We start from the raw sequence: 15,538 nt of genomic DNA, 5'->3' as shown, positions 1-15,538 counted from the left end.
AGAATACCCGTGAATGTGATTGCTAACTAAAGTTCTCCTCCAAAATACCTTTCCTCCATCCTTTCATTTCTCTCTCAATTCCAAGTATTGAAAGGTGGGAAATTTCAGTGTAATGATATTGGTGGAGCCCAGGTGAGCAGTTGTAGCTGAGGCAGGGTTCTGTGTTGCCTGTATTGGAGGGCAAGGTAGGGGTGAGATGAGCAGCTTATGGTGGGACCAGCATGTAGGCCTGCCTGTCGATTTCAGTGTGGTTTCTATAGGGGAGAAAAGTTCTAAGCAACAACCTTAAGGAATGCAGTTATCTTGCTCTTGTGGTGGAGTGAGTGCTATGGGTAGTAGGCCCTAACAGTAACTAACAAATGCGTTAATTTTGCCAGGACGCGGTATTTATTCCAACATGCTGGGATTCCTTGGTGGTGTCTCCTGGGCAATGCTGGTCGCAAGAACTTGCCAATTATATCCAAATGCAGCGGCTTCCACTTTAGTTCATAAGTTCTTTTTAGTTTTTTCCAAGTGGTAAGTATTTATCTGCATACTTGCACTCTTTACTAACTTCTGCCTGCATATAAATTTGGTAATTTAAGACCTCTGCATATGCTTTTTCTGTTGTCTCACATACCGTTTTTAAGTTAAAAATTTAAAACCATGTCAAGTGTGAGGCGGTGGTGGGACATCCAGATGTGAGCTGTTCTCTTAGGGGCATGGTCACACAGGTCTGGCTCTGCTAGTTACTGACTGCGTAGTGGGTGGGTAAGTCATTTAACCAGTCCTCCTGTGTCAGGCGGCTGTGATATACGGTAATGGTAATCATCACGTGGATTTGTTAGTAGTGTTTTCAGTACCTGTTAGCTTTGCATCTGTTAGTAAATTATGGACGTTGAATCCATGAGCGCAACTGAGAAAAGATTCAGGTGTAATTACAGTTAACGGGCAAATCAGTCTTTGCCTTTTCACAGAACCCTGCTTTCAAATAAGCAGCCTTTTCCTTTACATACTTCCTTCCTTCCCCGTTTCTTTTTTTAAAATACCAGATAGCCAGAACATTTGCTCTGGCAGGTAGGAATGATGTAGCATTTCACAGAGTGCCAGCGGGGAGTCCTGCGTGAGTTAATGTGCCTCCTTCGTGTTAGGGAATGGCCAAACCCTGTGCTGCTGAAGCAACCAGAAGAAAGCAATTTGAACCTGCCGGTCTGGGATCCGCGGGTATGTGACTCTGCAGTTTGATTACACCTTTTAGGAAAAGGACATTTCTCTAAATTAGAGTCTAAGGAGAATCCCTCCTGCCCCACTCATCGTTCTTCTCTGTCCCTGCTGTAGGAGTCCTTTTCCTCCCTCTGCAGCTTTTCTGGTGCAGGTTTGTATCTCCAATCTGACCCAAATGTTATGTCATTAACAGTCCCCCAGGTAAAACCAGATGAGGCAGTATATCAACCAAGATGCCATAGTCTTACAAGTAGTTAGTTATTAATAACAGGTAAAGTCCTGAAGTGTATCGAGGATCTGCTTTGCAATGCGACTTAAAGCAGATTCAGGGTTCCTAGACAGCATAACTCCCCCTCTCTCTCCCCTTGCATTTTAAGTGAGTGAGTGTTCATTTCTCAGAGTGACCAAGGGGAGGTCATCTATTGAGTGGGTGCAGAAAAAGGATCAAGAACCTTTGACCAGAAAACGCTTTTTGCAGCTATGCTACTATATTTCCTTGATTCTAAAAGACCGCTGTTTAGAAGATGAGCCATCAATTTAACATCTTTTCAGGGGAAGATAAACTTCTGTAAAGCTTTCTGTGATTTGGACTGTCAGACACACCTGACTCCAGAAACACATTTAGTTGGGGAGGGGAAGTAATACATCTTAGAAATGAGGAAATGCAGTATTACGTTTATATTCATATTCTGCAGAGCTTTGGGGAAATGAAGTGAGAACAGCTGGAATAGGAACCTAGGTGAGTTATTCTCTTTCTCATTCCACAGGTCAACCCGGCAGACAGGTACCATCTCATGCCCATAATCACCCCTGCCTACCCGCAACAGAACTCTACGTATAATGTGTCCACGTCAACGCGAACAGTGATGGTGGAAGAATTTAAACAAGGTAAACGTGCTGGCCCCGTCCTTTACTTATCCCCACAAGTGTGTTTTTGACAGCAGTTTTACTCTCTATTACGTGTATGGATTGGCATTTAGAGTGTATATAACAGCCTGGTTCTAAAAATTCTTTCAAATGTGTATTTTTTCAGTAATTAGTTTTCCAAAGTATATGAGATTAAGGCCAAAAATGGAGCCAGCCCGGTCTGGTTAAGATTGATTTTTGTGTTCAAAGAAAACTATATAAATTTACTTTTTTTTTTTTTCACTCCAGAATTTGATGGGATTAGAGGTTTTGAGATACAGGGTGTTGCAGAAGTTAATAATAAACAAATAGAAAAACCCAAACCCACTGCTGTTGAGCCACTTCCAACTCAGAGTGACCCTACAGGACAGAGTAGAACTAACCCTCAGGGTTTCCGAGGCTATGAGTCTTTATGGGAGCAGACTGTCACACCTTTCTCCTGCTTGACGGGTTTGAACCACCCACCTTTCGGTTAACAGCCAAGCTCTTTAACCACTGTGCCACCAGGGCTCCTTGGAGCTAATAATACACTGGTCCATTTTCAAAATCTTTCTTTCTTTTTTTTGCTTTAGGTCTCGCAGTCACAGATGAAATTCTCCAAGGGAAATCAGATTGGTCCAAACTACTTGAGCCACCAAATTTTTTTCAAAAGTATAGGTATTTGAAATTTTGTAGTTTGTGTGTGCTTGTGTGTGTTTTAAGAAAAACTTATAAGTTAATATATATTAGGTGACAGCTGTCACTTCATATTTTCAAGTGGAGAACAGCGTGGAAGAAATCTCAAGTAACGAGACTTTCTGTATTCTAGTAGTACCTGATCCAGCGTTAGTGATTTTGTTTTAGTGAGCTTATTTTTAATTGCAGGGTCAGAACATGTTTTTATTTTCATAAACTGCCTGTATTAGCTCTTTTGCTCATGCGGGACGGGGAGGAAAAAGTAATGATAGAAAAGCAGAACCTAACAATGTTTGTGGCTTCTTTTTTCTGATTGTTGCTGAAAATTCTTAATAGACATTACATAGTCTTGACTGCCAGTGCGTCAACAGAAGAAAACCATCTAGAGTGGTAAGACTGATTATTTTAAGATCCCTACCTACTATGTAGTGATAACGGCATATTTATATGGTGCTTAGCCTTGAAAGGAGCCCTGGTGGCACAGTGGTTAAGCACTCAGCTGCTAACCAAAAAAGGTCAGCTGTTCGAGTCCACCAGCTGCTCCTGGAAGCCCTTTGGGGGGCAGTTCTGCTACGTCCCATGAGGGTACTGTGAGTCAGAATCAACTCGACGGCCACAGGTTTGGTTTTTTTTGGTTTAGCCTTGAAAACATACGGAGCAGAGTTCTACTCTGCACATCTGGGGTCACCATGAGTCGGAATCAACTTGATGGCAACAGATTTGGGTTTTTTTGTTTATAAGACACTTTCTCACTTGACTTTCAAAATTGCTAGATTGTGTTGGTGATTGTAGTACATTACCATGGAGCCATCAGTGTTTGAAGAAATACCATCAAATGTCTCAGATGCAGAGGTGACACGAGACAAGGATTTATGTACAGATCTTCCCGTTTGGTCATTTCTGAATCCGATTTAGGCAAAGCGAGGCAGTTGGAATGATTCTGATACCCAGCTTCTCCTTCCTGCGGTCTGCACCCTTGCTGTCGTGCGGTCCCCATCAAATATTTGGAGGGAGGAAAAATCTCCTTTTGATCCTTTAATTCAGGGGATGGTAACATGAAAGACTTCGGAAGTTTAGGCTTCTGTCAACAGATAGGAGTTATTTTTGGTCAAGGAGCAGCGAATCCTTTCTAGTGCACCTGAATTCACTCTTCTGCCTCCGGTGTATCCGTGTCTGTGGCTCCATCTGGCAGGAGCTGTTACGGCACCGGAGATGGTTTTGCTTTCCTCAGGTCCGACTTCTGGAAAAGTAAAACATGACAATACTGTCTTATTTTTGCTTCAAGGGATTAAAACTTATTGATACTGGGTTTTTTTTTTTTTTTTTAATTGAAAAGAACCTTTTCACTAAAAAAGTGTTTCATTTGTTAACCTGGATCAGGGGTCAGCAAACCATGGTCTGGCCTAAAGCTCTGCTGGAACACAGCCATGCTTATTTGTTTACGTATTTTCTGTGGCTGTTTTTTGTGCTAAATGGCAGAGTTGAGTAGGTGTAGCAGACATTACGTGGCCCAGAAAGCCTAAAATATTTACTCTCTGGGCCTTCCCATAAAAAGCTTCCTGTCCCTCACTTAGACAACACTGTGGAGTAATTCATTGTTTTGTATACCTGCTGTCACAGCACACACAATTAGAATAGCTTTTTCAAGTGTTTGAAAAATTAGAAAAAAATGTTTTTCTTATTGCATGTTGTCGAGCCAAATCCGACTCTCATGACCCTATAGCACAGAGTAAAACTGCCCCATAGGGTTTCCTAGGCTGTAATCCTTACGGGAACAGATCACCAGCTCTTTTCTCTCTTTAGAATCACTGGTGGGTTTGAACCACCAAGCTTTCGGTTAGCAGCCAAGGGCTTAACCATTTAAGTTAGTTCCTTCTGATTCATAAAGTCGTCAGTAAGTTGATGTGTGTGATGGCTGACAGTGGAGACGTTTCTAAGCTTAGTGAGGTAGAGAATAGGGTTGCAGAAATCGGACAAAACTTTCTGTATCTTAGTTGATTCGATTTTAATGAATCCTTTTTTAAAATGCAAGGTCTCGTATTAGTTTTGTGAAAATCAGAACTTGTTTGTTCTATAACTTACGTGCCAGTATTAGCTTTTTTGTTGATGCTGTTTAAACGTAGACGCGGGTTAAGTGGGAAACGATTCAGGACCAGATTAACCAGCAGGTTTTGTTCTTGCTCAAGGAAAGCTTATTTTATGGCCTTAACCCCAAAGCAAGGCATTTTAGACTCAGGAAAGTGTTAAATAAAACAGTTCTACTAAAAAAAGGAACAATAGACAAAAACTAAGTAACTTTTCGTTTACCTGAATGTATTTTAAACAGAGTCCTTAATATACTGAACTGAGTTTTTTCCAAAATGGCATATAAAGCATCATATGTTGTTTGATTTACTTGAGTATAGCTTCCAAATTTAATATGGACATAAAAAAAAAAAATCTTGTTCCATTCTTTTATTCTAGGGTTGGATTAGTAGAATCTAAAATCCGTGTCCTTGTTGGAAACTTAGAACGGAATGAATTTATCACTCTTGCTCACGTCAATCCCCAGTCATTTCCGGGAAATAAGGAACATCATAAAGAGTAAGTTAATGGCTTTTTAGTACTGTGTTTCTTAAATAATGTTGTTTGACACATGCATTGTTTAGGAGCAGTTATAAGATTGTCACTTTATAGGCGTTGATGAGGGTGGTACATTATGTGTTTGAGTATGAGTTGCCTGTTTGTTAAAACTACGTACGCACACTGTTTGGTAGCTCTCAGACTCCAGCAAAAACCTCATCGTAATAGTCAGGGCGTCTTTAAGTGCATATTCAGTAAGTCCTTTTCTAAGCCATTCTTTAGAACAACACAGGGTAACTGACCAGTGTTGTAGATTTCAGTTTTAAGGATTTGGCCAAACCACTGAGAACTGTATTTATGCTTACATAGCAACCAAGTTTTAATTACTGAGTAGCTTTTGTAAAATTGTAAAGTTAATGGAAATTCTTAAATTTTACCTTAAAGCAACAACTACGTATCAATGTGGTTCCTTGGAATAATTTTTCGGAGAGTGGAGAATGCAGAAAGTGTCAACATAGACTTGACGTATGATATCCAGTCATTTACTGATACAGGTAAGACTTTCTCAACCCTGACTGTAGCTCAGTACCATCTGCCTAAGATGTGGCCAGCTGTATTTTCTAAAGTTCCACAATTCGTTAAGTGGATACAGTACATCCATATTGTATAACCAAAGCATACTGTGCTGCCATTAAAAAAAGAAAAGACGTGAAGAAGCAATCCCTAAGATATTTAAATTCAAGAAAAAGTTTAAACACAGAAGAAAATACTCTTTGATGGTTACGAGGGTAGAGAGGGAGGGAGAGGGGTATTCACTAATTAGATAGTAAGAACAATTTTAAGCGAAGGGAAAGACAACACACAATACAGGGGAGGTCAGCACAACTGGACTAAACCAAAAGCAAAGAAGTTTCCTGAATTACAACCAAACACTTTGAAGGCCAGAGTAGCAGGGACGGGGGTCTGGGGACCATGGTTTTAGGGGACATCTCGATCAATTGGCATAACAAAACCTTTTAAAACATTCCGTATTCCACTTTGGAGAGTGGCGTCTGGGATATTAAACTCTAGCAAGTGGCCATCTAAGATGCACATATTGGTCTCAACCCACCTGGAGCAAAGGAGAATGAGGAACACCAAAAACACAAGATAAATATGAGCCGAAGAGACAGGAAGGGCCACATAAACCAGAGACAGTATCAGCCTGAGACTGGAAGAACTAGATGGTACCCAGCTACCACCGATGACTGCCCTGACAGGGAACACAACAGAGAATCCCTGATGGAGCAGGAGAGCAGTGGGATGCAGACCTCAAATTCTCATAAAAAGACAAGACTTAATGGTCTTAACTGAGACTAGAGGGACCCTGGAGGTCATGGTCCCTGGACCCTCTGTTAGCCCAAGACTGGAACCATTCCCAAAGCCAGCTCTTCAGACAGGGATTGGACTGGACTTTAAGACAGAAAATGATACTGGTGAGGAGTGAGCTTCTTGGCTCAAATAGACACATGAGACTATGTGGGCAGCTCCTGTCTGCAGGCGAGATGGGAAGGCAGAGGGGGTCAGGCTGGCTGAACGGACACAGGGAATACAGGGTGGAGAGGAGGAGTGTGCTGTCACTTCAGGGGGAGAGCAGCTAGGAGTACATATCAGGGTGTGTATAAATTTTTGTATGAGAGACCGCCTTGATTTGTGAACTTTCAGTTAAAGCACAATAAAAAAAGTTAAAAAAGTGATTTTCATTGAAAATGGAAAGGTGGCATTTTTTGCTTGCTAAAATTTATTAACTCGGCAAGTAATATACCACATCTGCTTTTGTGTACTGATTTTTCTCCATCTGCATTTGGAAAGAGTGGGGAGAGCCCAAAAAGAGCAACTTAAGCCATGAATGTAAAATTGCCTATCTTAAAAAACAACCGTAACGACAATATAGCATTTTCTATAAAAATCCTAGAACTATTTTCAACATGTCCTGTGTTGCGCAGAGAGGGCCCTGGTGGTCCAGTGGTAGAAGTCTCCCCCTCCATGCAGGAGACCGAGCTTGATTTCGGCCTGGGTACCTCATGCGAGCGACCGTCCATCTGTCAGTGGGGGCTTGCGTGTTACTGTGATGCTGAACAGGTTTCTGCGGGGCTTCCAGGCTAAGACAGACTAGGAAGGAAGGCCTGGTGATCTGCTTCTGAAAATCAGCCAGTGAAAACCCTGTGGATCACGATGGTCCGATCTAGTGGTAGGTGGGTCGCCATGAGTGGGGGTTGACTCCGTGGCTACTAACCACAAACGACAACATGTTACATAAAAGCTTGGGAGAAAGGAATTAAAGCAGCTGGACTGTGATTCATTTATCTCCCGAAGAGAGTAAAGTGTAAGTAAGGAAAGAAATAGGTGCATATACTGTCTCCAAATGGATACATAGCTAAATAAAGAAAAACACACAACTGCTTGCTTCTGGGTCAGGGAACCCCAGGTATCTGGGGAACAGGGGCGAGGAGACTTTGCTGGATACTCTTGGAATTCTGTACCATGTGGAATGTATCATCTGTGTTACAACAAGAAGAAAAGCCCCTCACCGGATTCCACAGGTGACTGCATGTACGGCCAGGGTTTGCCCACGGTCGTGAAGACGCCTGGCTCTGTATGTCTTCAGTAAGAATCACCGTTGGCGCGGGCTCGCTGACGTGTTTCGGTATCAGTGAGAAGAGTCTCTTGCGTATCTGGCCCCCTGTTAATATCTACCTGAAGTATCTTAGTATGTCTGTGGGATAATTTCTTAACAATCTACATTAGGGTACACTCATACTATGAATATTTTTGGTTTTGCTCATCTGAGTTTTTTTAATTCTTTTCAACAATCGCTCACATTTATTGTAAAAAATACAGATTCCTGAGCCATCTTCAAACCACTGAATCACATTATTAGGGGTGGAGCCAGGGAATCTGAGATTTTGAACAAGCGCCCAGAATGATAAAGCAGTCTGGAACAAAATCCAAAACCAAACCAAACCAAACCCTTTGCCATCGAGTCGATTCTGACTATAGCAGCCCTGCAGGACGGAGTAGAACTGCCCCATGGGGTTTCCAAGGAGTGGCTGATGGATTTGAACTGCTGACCTTTTGGTTAGTAGCCAAGCTCTTAACTGCTGTGCAACCAGGGCTCCTGGCATAAAAACAGATAAAAATTTTTCCATTTTAATTTGGACTTTTCAAAAAGGAGATGGATGCGAAGGTCTGTTTATTAAAGGTTCATAAAATGTGTCACAAATGGGGACAGTGAAGCTCACGATAGTCGCTGTGGAAGAGAACCCTCCAACATCTGTGTCTTCGTGGATTTATAACCTAATGGGGAATTCACCACTAAAATACATGAAGTAATTTGTGTGATTCACTAGAAAAGGACATCATGTTTGGTAAGTAGAGGGCCAACGAAAAAGAGGGAAGCCCTCAGTGAAATGGGCTGACACAATAGCCTGAACAGTGGGCCCAGCCGTACCAAGGGCGGTGAGGTGGTGGCGCAGGACTGGGCAGCAGTAGGCTCTGTAACACAGAGCACCACAGCGAGCTGGCGCTGACTCAGCACAGCTGACGACGACAGTTTGTACAGTAGTTACTAAAACGGATTTTCTTACAAAGTGTGAAAAGCACAAAGAGGGAGTTTAGAGGTGTGTGTATTTTGGCTCCTGGCAAGGTGTGCAGGGCTGCCGAACCTCATTTCCCCAGCCGTACAGCATGGTCGCGCTTCTAGATGGCTTCTGAAGTCTGCTGGTCTGTGATTGGTATGGGCTGCAGAAGTCAGAAGAAGCTTCACAGAGGAGCCAGAGCTTGAATTGCTTTTTGGAAATTTGGTGCCAGAAATTAGTTTTGGACAAGTACTTATGAGAAGATTGCCTTTTAGGAAAATAGCAGAAAAGAAGGTCTGAAAGAAATTTTTTTTCATACATTTATTTTGTTGAGTAGGTGGACATGGAAAAACTAAACAATTTTCTAACAGGATTGTGATGTGGAAATGTTTTAGAAATAGTCTGTAACGGTTGTGTGTGCACACTAGTGGGGAGATACTGAAAGTGCACGCATGAAATACAAACAGGCCTTGGTTCTGAAGAGCTTCCGTTAACGTGTTGATGTTGTTACAGTGTACAGACAGGCAAACAACATAAATATGCTAAAGGAAGGCATGAAGATTGAAGCCACGCACGTCAAGAAGAAGCAGCTTCATCACTACCTTCCATCAGAGACCCTTCAGAAGAAGAAGAAGGTCAGTTTGTAATCTTTCACTTTGCAGTATGGTTCCATTCAGATGAAAGATCCGGGGACCAAGTTTGTATTCTCACAGTTCCCAAACCTATGGAGAAGAGAGGGGGAAGGTACAGAAAGTTCAGTCTAGGACCAAAATCTTAACCTTCATTAATCACAGAAGATAATTTGCTTATAAGTACTTCAGAATTGATAGCATCTTCATACTCTCATTTGTGTCTTGAAATCCATGAGCTTTCCCTTCTTTCAGCAGAGTCTTTCTGATGTCAGTCGGAGTTCAGGGGGACTTCAGTCCAAGAGACCATCCCTGGATGGGAGCTGCTTGGATAGCTCCCGAGACACGGACAGCGGAACACCGCTCACCTCCCCAGTGTCTTCAGTCAAACCTTCCAAGCCCGACAGTCCTCCCATGGGAGAGACAGAAAGGTCTGCTTTTCAAAACTGTCCTTGCAGTCTTCTATTTAGTTTATTTGAGGATAATGTAAACTTTTCTATACTTTTGCTAAATGCCTTTTTTAACTGTTAAACGGTTGTACCAGCTGCTAGTTTCTTTCTTGCTTAGAAATCGTTGACAGTTTGTGATAATCCGTTGAGAGACAGCTTAGGTTTATGACACTTGGGACTAGCTAGTACACAGAAACGCACAGGTTTTCTGTTTAAGTTTTTATTTTACTTCTCACTAGATCATCTGCCTTGTTCTCCCCTTTTCCTTCAACAAAATGTAAAAATAGAGTGCTTTCAAGAAGTAATATTAAGTGCTAAAAGAATTTTTTAATGAATTGTACTTAAGTCACTTAATGACGACAGTTTAATACTTTTAACAGGAGCAGTGCTGAGCCTGCTGCTGTGGTGGTGGGGAAGCCATTGAGTGTCCCAGCAGCTCAAGGACTGTCTATTCCAGTCATCGGTGCGAGTAGGTATCTAAGCAGCTGTCATTAACAGTTCTACGACTGTGTGTTGGATGACTGAAACCTTTTTTTTCCCCTTCAGAAGCCGACTCCACAGTAAAAGCCGTGTCGCCCCCAGCCGTGTGCACCATTCCTACAGTGGTGGGGCGAAGCGTCATTCCCAGAGTCACCACACCCCACAACCCTGCCCAAGGGCAGCCTCACCTGAACGGAATGTCCAACGCAACTAAGAACGTTATACCCAAGAGATCCCATTCCCCCTCCGTGGATGGCTCTTCTAAGAGGTTGAAAGACATAGAAAAGGTATCAACAGCTTTAGTGGTGATTCAGTAGTGGATCTATAGAAAGTTAAATAACATGAAAAGGTAACTCAAAATAGTACTGAGGAAACTCTAGATTCTTGTAGCTATCTTAGCGTTCCATTAGGATTTGGGTGTTTAAAAGAAGGTTTACAAACAAAGCATATGAATATTACCCACACCCTAAAGGAACAGGACTAATTTTTCATCCTAAATTCAAATTACTAATGTGTCTGAAAACTTGAATGATTCATCTGAGTTTCTCCTTGATTTACACAGAAGTCTTAATTGATAACTAAATAATGGTATTGTGTGTTATGTGGATCTACTCTGCCTCCAGTAGGTGGTAGTAAAACTCTGTCTTATTTGTTAGAATCTGAATTGATTTAACCAAAAAGATCACTCAAACTACAGAAATAAAGGGTGCCAGTTGAATTCAATCTGATTTAAATTCTCTTCCCTGCTAACCCATGTTTGTAGTAGTGATAGCCTAATGACTAATCAGTCTCCCAGTTTAATAGATTTTTTGTAAATACGTGATAACAAGTCATTTTAATGTTTATTTTTTAGTTTATTCGACTTGAATCAACATTTAAGGACGCTCGTGCTGCTGAAGACAGAAAGAGAAAATCCGTGGTAACTATATTAGTGTGCTTCAAAATATTTACCTTTAAAGAGCCATGTGTAGAAACATACGCTGTTAGAAAGTAGGTCAAATTAGATCTACTGTCAAGTTTTGGTTATGTTTTATTTCACATAGGAATTGAGTTCTGGCCACAGCATTTGCATATAGGAAAGAAATTCTCACTTGTGTGTAATTCTTCTGCTCTTAGGACACCATTAGAGGAGAGTCTATGCCTATTCCAACAATTGATACATCACGCAAAAAGGTAATAATCCTATTCACAGGTAAAGTACAGTGCACTTACAATCTGCAGGTGCAATGCTTATTAAGAGCCTAGCTCTGGGCTGATTTTCACTTATGAAAACAAAGTGCTTCTCATGGCAGCCACCTGTTAACCTGCCAGGTTTCCCAGTGTGTACTGACCATTCTAAAACAAAACAGACGCAAATGGAAAGTGACCTCAAGAGCTATTAGTTGTAGAATTGGTAAAACTTGTCTTTTTTGACATAAGAGCGAGTTAACAAGAAATAAGAGTATATAATTACATTAGGATGGGAAACCCTGGTGGCGTAGTGGTTAAGTGCAACAGCTGCTAACCAAAGGGTTGGCAGTTTGAATCTGCCAGGTGCTCCTTGGAAACCCTGTGGGGCAGTTCTACTCTGTCCTATAGGGTCACTATGAGTCGGAATCGACTCGACAGCACTGGGTTTAATTATATTAGGAGTGATAATGGAAGAAAAAAGTTTTGAGATGTTTAATGAAATGACATAGCGTTAGATTTTGCGTTAAATATTTTAAGAATAAAAGTTAAAGGGGTAAACCAAACAAACAAAAAAAAAGGCGAAATTTTAATAGTGGCTGAGCCATGGTTATGCCATCATCAAGGTTACCTAGTCTGACTCAAAGCTGAGTTTTCCTGAAAACTTAAATATCTCCCAGGTTGAGTTAACAGCGTTCTTCTCTGTGAATGTTTTACAGACACCCCTGAGGGGTGTCATCTCGGACACACACACACACCTCTCCCCAGCCCTCCCCACTCCTTATGAGTCTCCTGTGTAGTGACCATGCTCTTGTATTTCTGTCACAGCTACCCAACTTGAAGGAGGACTGTTTTCTTTACACATTTCTCAGTGCAGAAGTGCAGCTAATTAACAAAAATCCTTTCCTGTACACACTCAGACTCTGCCTTCCCTCATTCCTCTGGTTTTCACCTCTGTCTTTAAAAAAAAAAAAAAAAAGTCCCCAAAGTAAGAAGTGGACACAGATACCACTCAGCACAGTCTTCAGTGTTTAGGGACTAAGGTATTTGGAGAAAACTTTGTGACTGATTGAGTAGTGGAATCTTTATTATGTGTGTGTGTGTATATATATATATATATATGTTTTTCCTTCTCTGTTTCTGTTTTGTTTTGTTTTTCACTAGAGATTACCCAGTAAAGAACTACCAGATTCTTCATCCCCAGTTCCAGCAAATAACATCCGTGTCATCAAAAATTCAATCCGACTGACCCTTAATCGGTAAAAGCAGCGCCTCCCCACTCTGGTGAATATGCAGTCATTTAGGGGCATAGAACCAGCCACTCTTTTTAAATAGAAGCGGCTGTCACACATCACCTGGTGAAAGCTGCAGTCGTCAGCCTCATGACCTGGAAACGGGTGTGAACCCTTACACTTTGACCTGCAGATGCTGTAGCGTTCTCTCACTGATACCACGTACCCGTCTCTGAGGGCCGCCCGCCTGCTGTCAGATCGTCGTCCACAGTATTACGGCTTTGCGTTTGGAGGTTACTGCCTTAACTCAATGCTTGCTTCTCTGTTATGGGAACCAGTTCTTGGCCACTTGGACACTGATAAAAGAAGTCCTGAACTCCTCGCTCGTTTTTTTTTTTTTTTTTTTAAGTCTTATGTTGTAATCATTGTATAGAGCTAAAAAAGTTAAAAAAAAAAAAAATTGTCTTGTAATTTTCCAAATGTTAACACATGTACTTTAGCATTGAAGCCACTTTGCAAAACCTGAGATGAATGAATGTGAGGTATCTTTTCTGCTTTCCTCATCCGTGTAGATGTACTTATTGTCTGTTCTGTCGATTTAAATTATTTTTTTCCAGATTGGCACAAAAGTGTTTAAACTTTCTCGGGTGTGTGCCTTTCTGTCCAGATGTTGCGTAGTTATCAGGGAGGTTAGTCCAGTGATTAGGTACAAGAGTGGGGCACCATGAATTCTTTATGCTTTGCCTCCCATGGAGGCCTCTGAAATGCATCTTTATTAAAAATCAAAATGTCACCAGGACACTGAGAGTCAGCGTGTAAACGGTGAGATTGCCACGTGTCCTATCTCATGCCATTCTTGCTAGTTGACTGGTATTTTTTACTGAGAAGCAGCTCATTCCAGCATCAACAATAATATAGCATTAAGTATGAGAAACTTGTATTTTTGAGGTATAAAATTAACCTGGCATGAAAATTCCTTACCATTACTCACCCACCACTTGACACCGTTTCTTCAGACTAGGCATGCAGAGATAAGCAGTGGGCTTTATTGAAACCTAGAGGCGTTTTTGAATGACATTGTTACCAACCATTAATTGGCTCAGGACCTTTGTAATTTTTATTTAACTATATGAGTTGTCTTTTTTTACACTGCTTTTTTCAGTGCATTTCTTAATATTTTTTAAGTTTCATGACCGCATGCTCAGTTTATTAAAATCCATAACCATGTAATTCTTGTAATGTTTGAGTGTTTTGTAAATGAAGTCGTATGTATTTTCAGAGTATTTTTGTATGTACTGTAAGATACCATCTTTTCAAAGAGAAAACTTTAAAACCTTTGTTGTCTCTCTTTAGTCTAATTTTTAAAATATGGATTATGCTTGAATTATTCTTAAAATGAAAATGTACAGATGGCACTGTTCAGAATGCCAATAGATGTTACCTTCAGCTTTCACTCAGCATTTACTAGGCCTAGTGGAAAAACCCAAGGTGGCACATTTGAACACTGGGTGGAAAACTCTCGCTTGTGTATTTTGTAGGGCTCGTGGGACACACCTCGCTGGTGGGTAGTAGCGGTCCATATTCTCTTGCAAGCCCCTTGCCGTGAAGTTGGAATCATTGAACCTTGGTTGTCACAGAGCAGGATCGTCTTGTTCCCCGGCCCCCGTGTCTCTAAAGTGGAAATTCTACTGTTTAACTTGTACAAAGGATAACATGAAAAAGCTTCTTAGAAGGGAAGAGAGCAAGGAAAAATAACGGTGGTCCACTTTTACATTGTTATTTACTTTTTACATAACAAAAGGCAAAAATGAAATAACCCAAGTTGTAGCTACCTTGGCAAAGCTGTTCTCTTAGCTTTTCCTTTATTCAAATATTTTGGGATTTGTTCTCCAAATACTCTACTTAAGCAAAAAAGGAATGGTTATGAAAGGATTGAATAAATGTCACCTGACTTCAAACTTTGAAAAATCCTGTAGTAAGGGATTTGCCTGAATTTTATATATTTGATGTGTTTGCATTTCTGTATTTTAATGTTGTAGCTATTTTCCCTGCTTTTAAAGCAGTCTTCACAGTCTCCAAGAATTTTCTGCATATTCAGGCTTTCCCTAGTACATAAAGCAGATTGTTTGGAGTAACTAGTGGAGTTTTTCTTTAGTAAGAAAGCAGTGACACCTCTGTTAGGATAGTCATTTCTCTTGGTTTAAGCATCCATTCAACCCAGGTTAGGACATAACCATGGTTCAGTGTTAGAATCCTCAAAAATAACATTCTTCAAGCTGTTTGGTAACTCAGCCATTGATTAAATGCTTTTGAGATAGTGGGTTTGGTCAGAAATGAAGTGTTTCCAGGACAACAGGCAGAAAATGTTCATTATATCTTGTCACCACAGTATGGGGACCTCCGCTGTACTGGCTGCAAGTAAGTACAAGGAGAAGGTATGGTTTGGGATTGCATGTTATGTACTGAGGTATAAAGTGCATGTGTTTGTATTCAAGTGTACCTAGAAATTTATAAAGTCACATTACCCGTTCTTCAAAGTGTAGATATGTGTTCATTTTCAAAAGCCTGTTACATTTAATCTGCTCGTTATTCACTGACTCGCTATGAAGAATAATACG

The 15,538-nt window shown here is 41.0% G+C and overlaps 1 protein-coding gene across 4 annotated transcripts in view; it reads left to right on the top strand.

The window, feature by feature from the left end:
• PAPOLG (poly(A) polymerase gamma) overlaps window positions 1-14,257 on the top strand; it is a 30,761-nt gene extending 16,504 nt beyond the window's left edge. Inside the window, exons 9-22 of one of the 4 annotated variants that reach the window (XM_064277012.1) lie at window positions 378-516; window positions 1,131-1,203; window positions 1,971-2,091; window positions 2,682-2,766; window positions 3,121-3,174; window positions 5,248-5,367; window positions 5,791-5,900; window positions 9,477-9,598; window positions 9,851-10,023; window positions 10,422-10,510; window positions 10,588-10,808; window positions 11,375-11,440; window positions 11,638-11,694; window positions 12,853-14,257. In XM_064277012.1, coding sequence (XP_064133082.1) covers window positions 378-516; window positions 1,131-1,203; window positions 1,971-2,091; window positions 2,682-2,766; window positions 3,121-3,174; window positions 5,248-5,367; window positions 5,791-5,900; window positions 9,477-9,598; window positions 9,851-10,023; window positions 10,422-10,510; window positions 10,588-10,808; window positions 11,375-11,440; window positions 11,638-11,694; window positions 12,853-12,951 — 1,529 coding nt within the window. In that variant the 3' untranslated portion in view covers window positions 12,952-14,257. Of the gene's footprint in view, window positions 1-377; window positions 517-1,130; window positions 1,204-1,898; window positions 2,092-2,681; window positions 2,767-3,120; window positions 3,175-5,247; window positions 5,368-5,790; window positions 5,901-9,476; window positions 9,599-9,847; window positions 10,024-10,421; window positions 10,511-10,587; window positions 10,809-11,374; window positions 11,441-11,637; window positions 11,695-12,852 lie in introns of those variants that run through there. The other 3 variants (XM_064277011.1, XM_064277013.1, XM_064277014.1) reach the window with 3 other exon arrangements.
• The last annotated feature ends 1,281 nt before the right edge of the window (window positions 14,258-15,538 follow it).

This window comes from Loxodonta africana, chromosome 26, assembly GCF_030014295.1.
Source record: "Loxodonta africana isolate mLoxAfr1 chromosome 26, mLoxAfr1.hap2, whole genome shotgun sequence".
Taxonomy (NCBI): domain Eukaryota; kingdom Metazoa; phylum Chordata; class Mammalia; order Proboscidea; family Elephantidae; genus Loxodonta; species Loxodonta africana.
The sequence above is the reverse complement of the archived record's forward strand: the minus strand, read 5'-3'. Positions and strand labels throughout refer to the sequence as shown.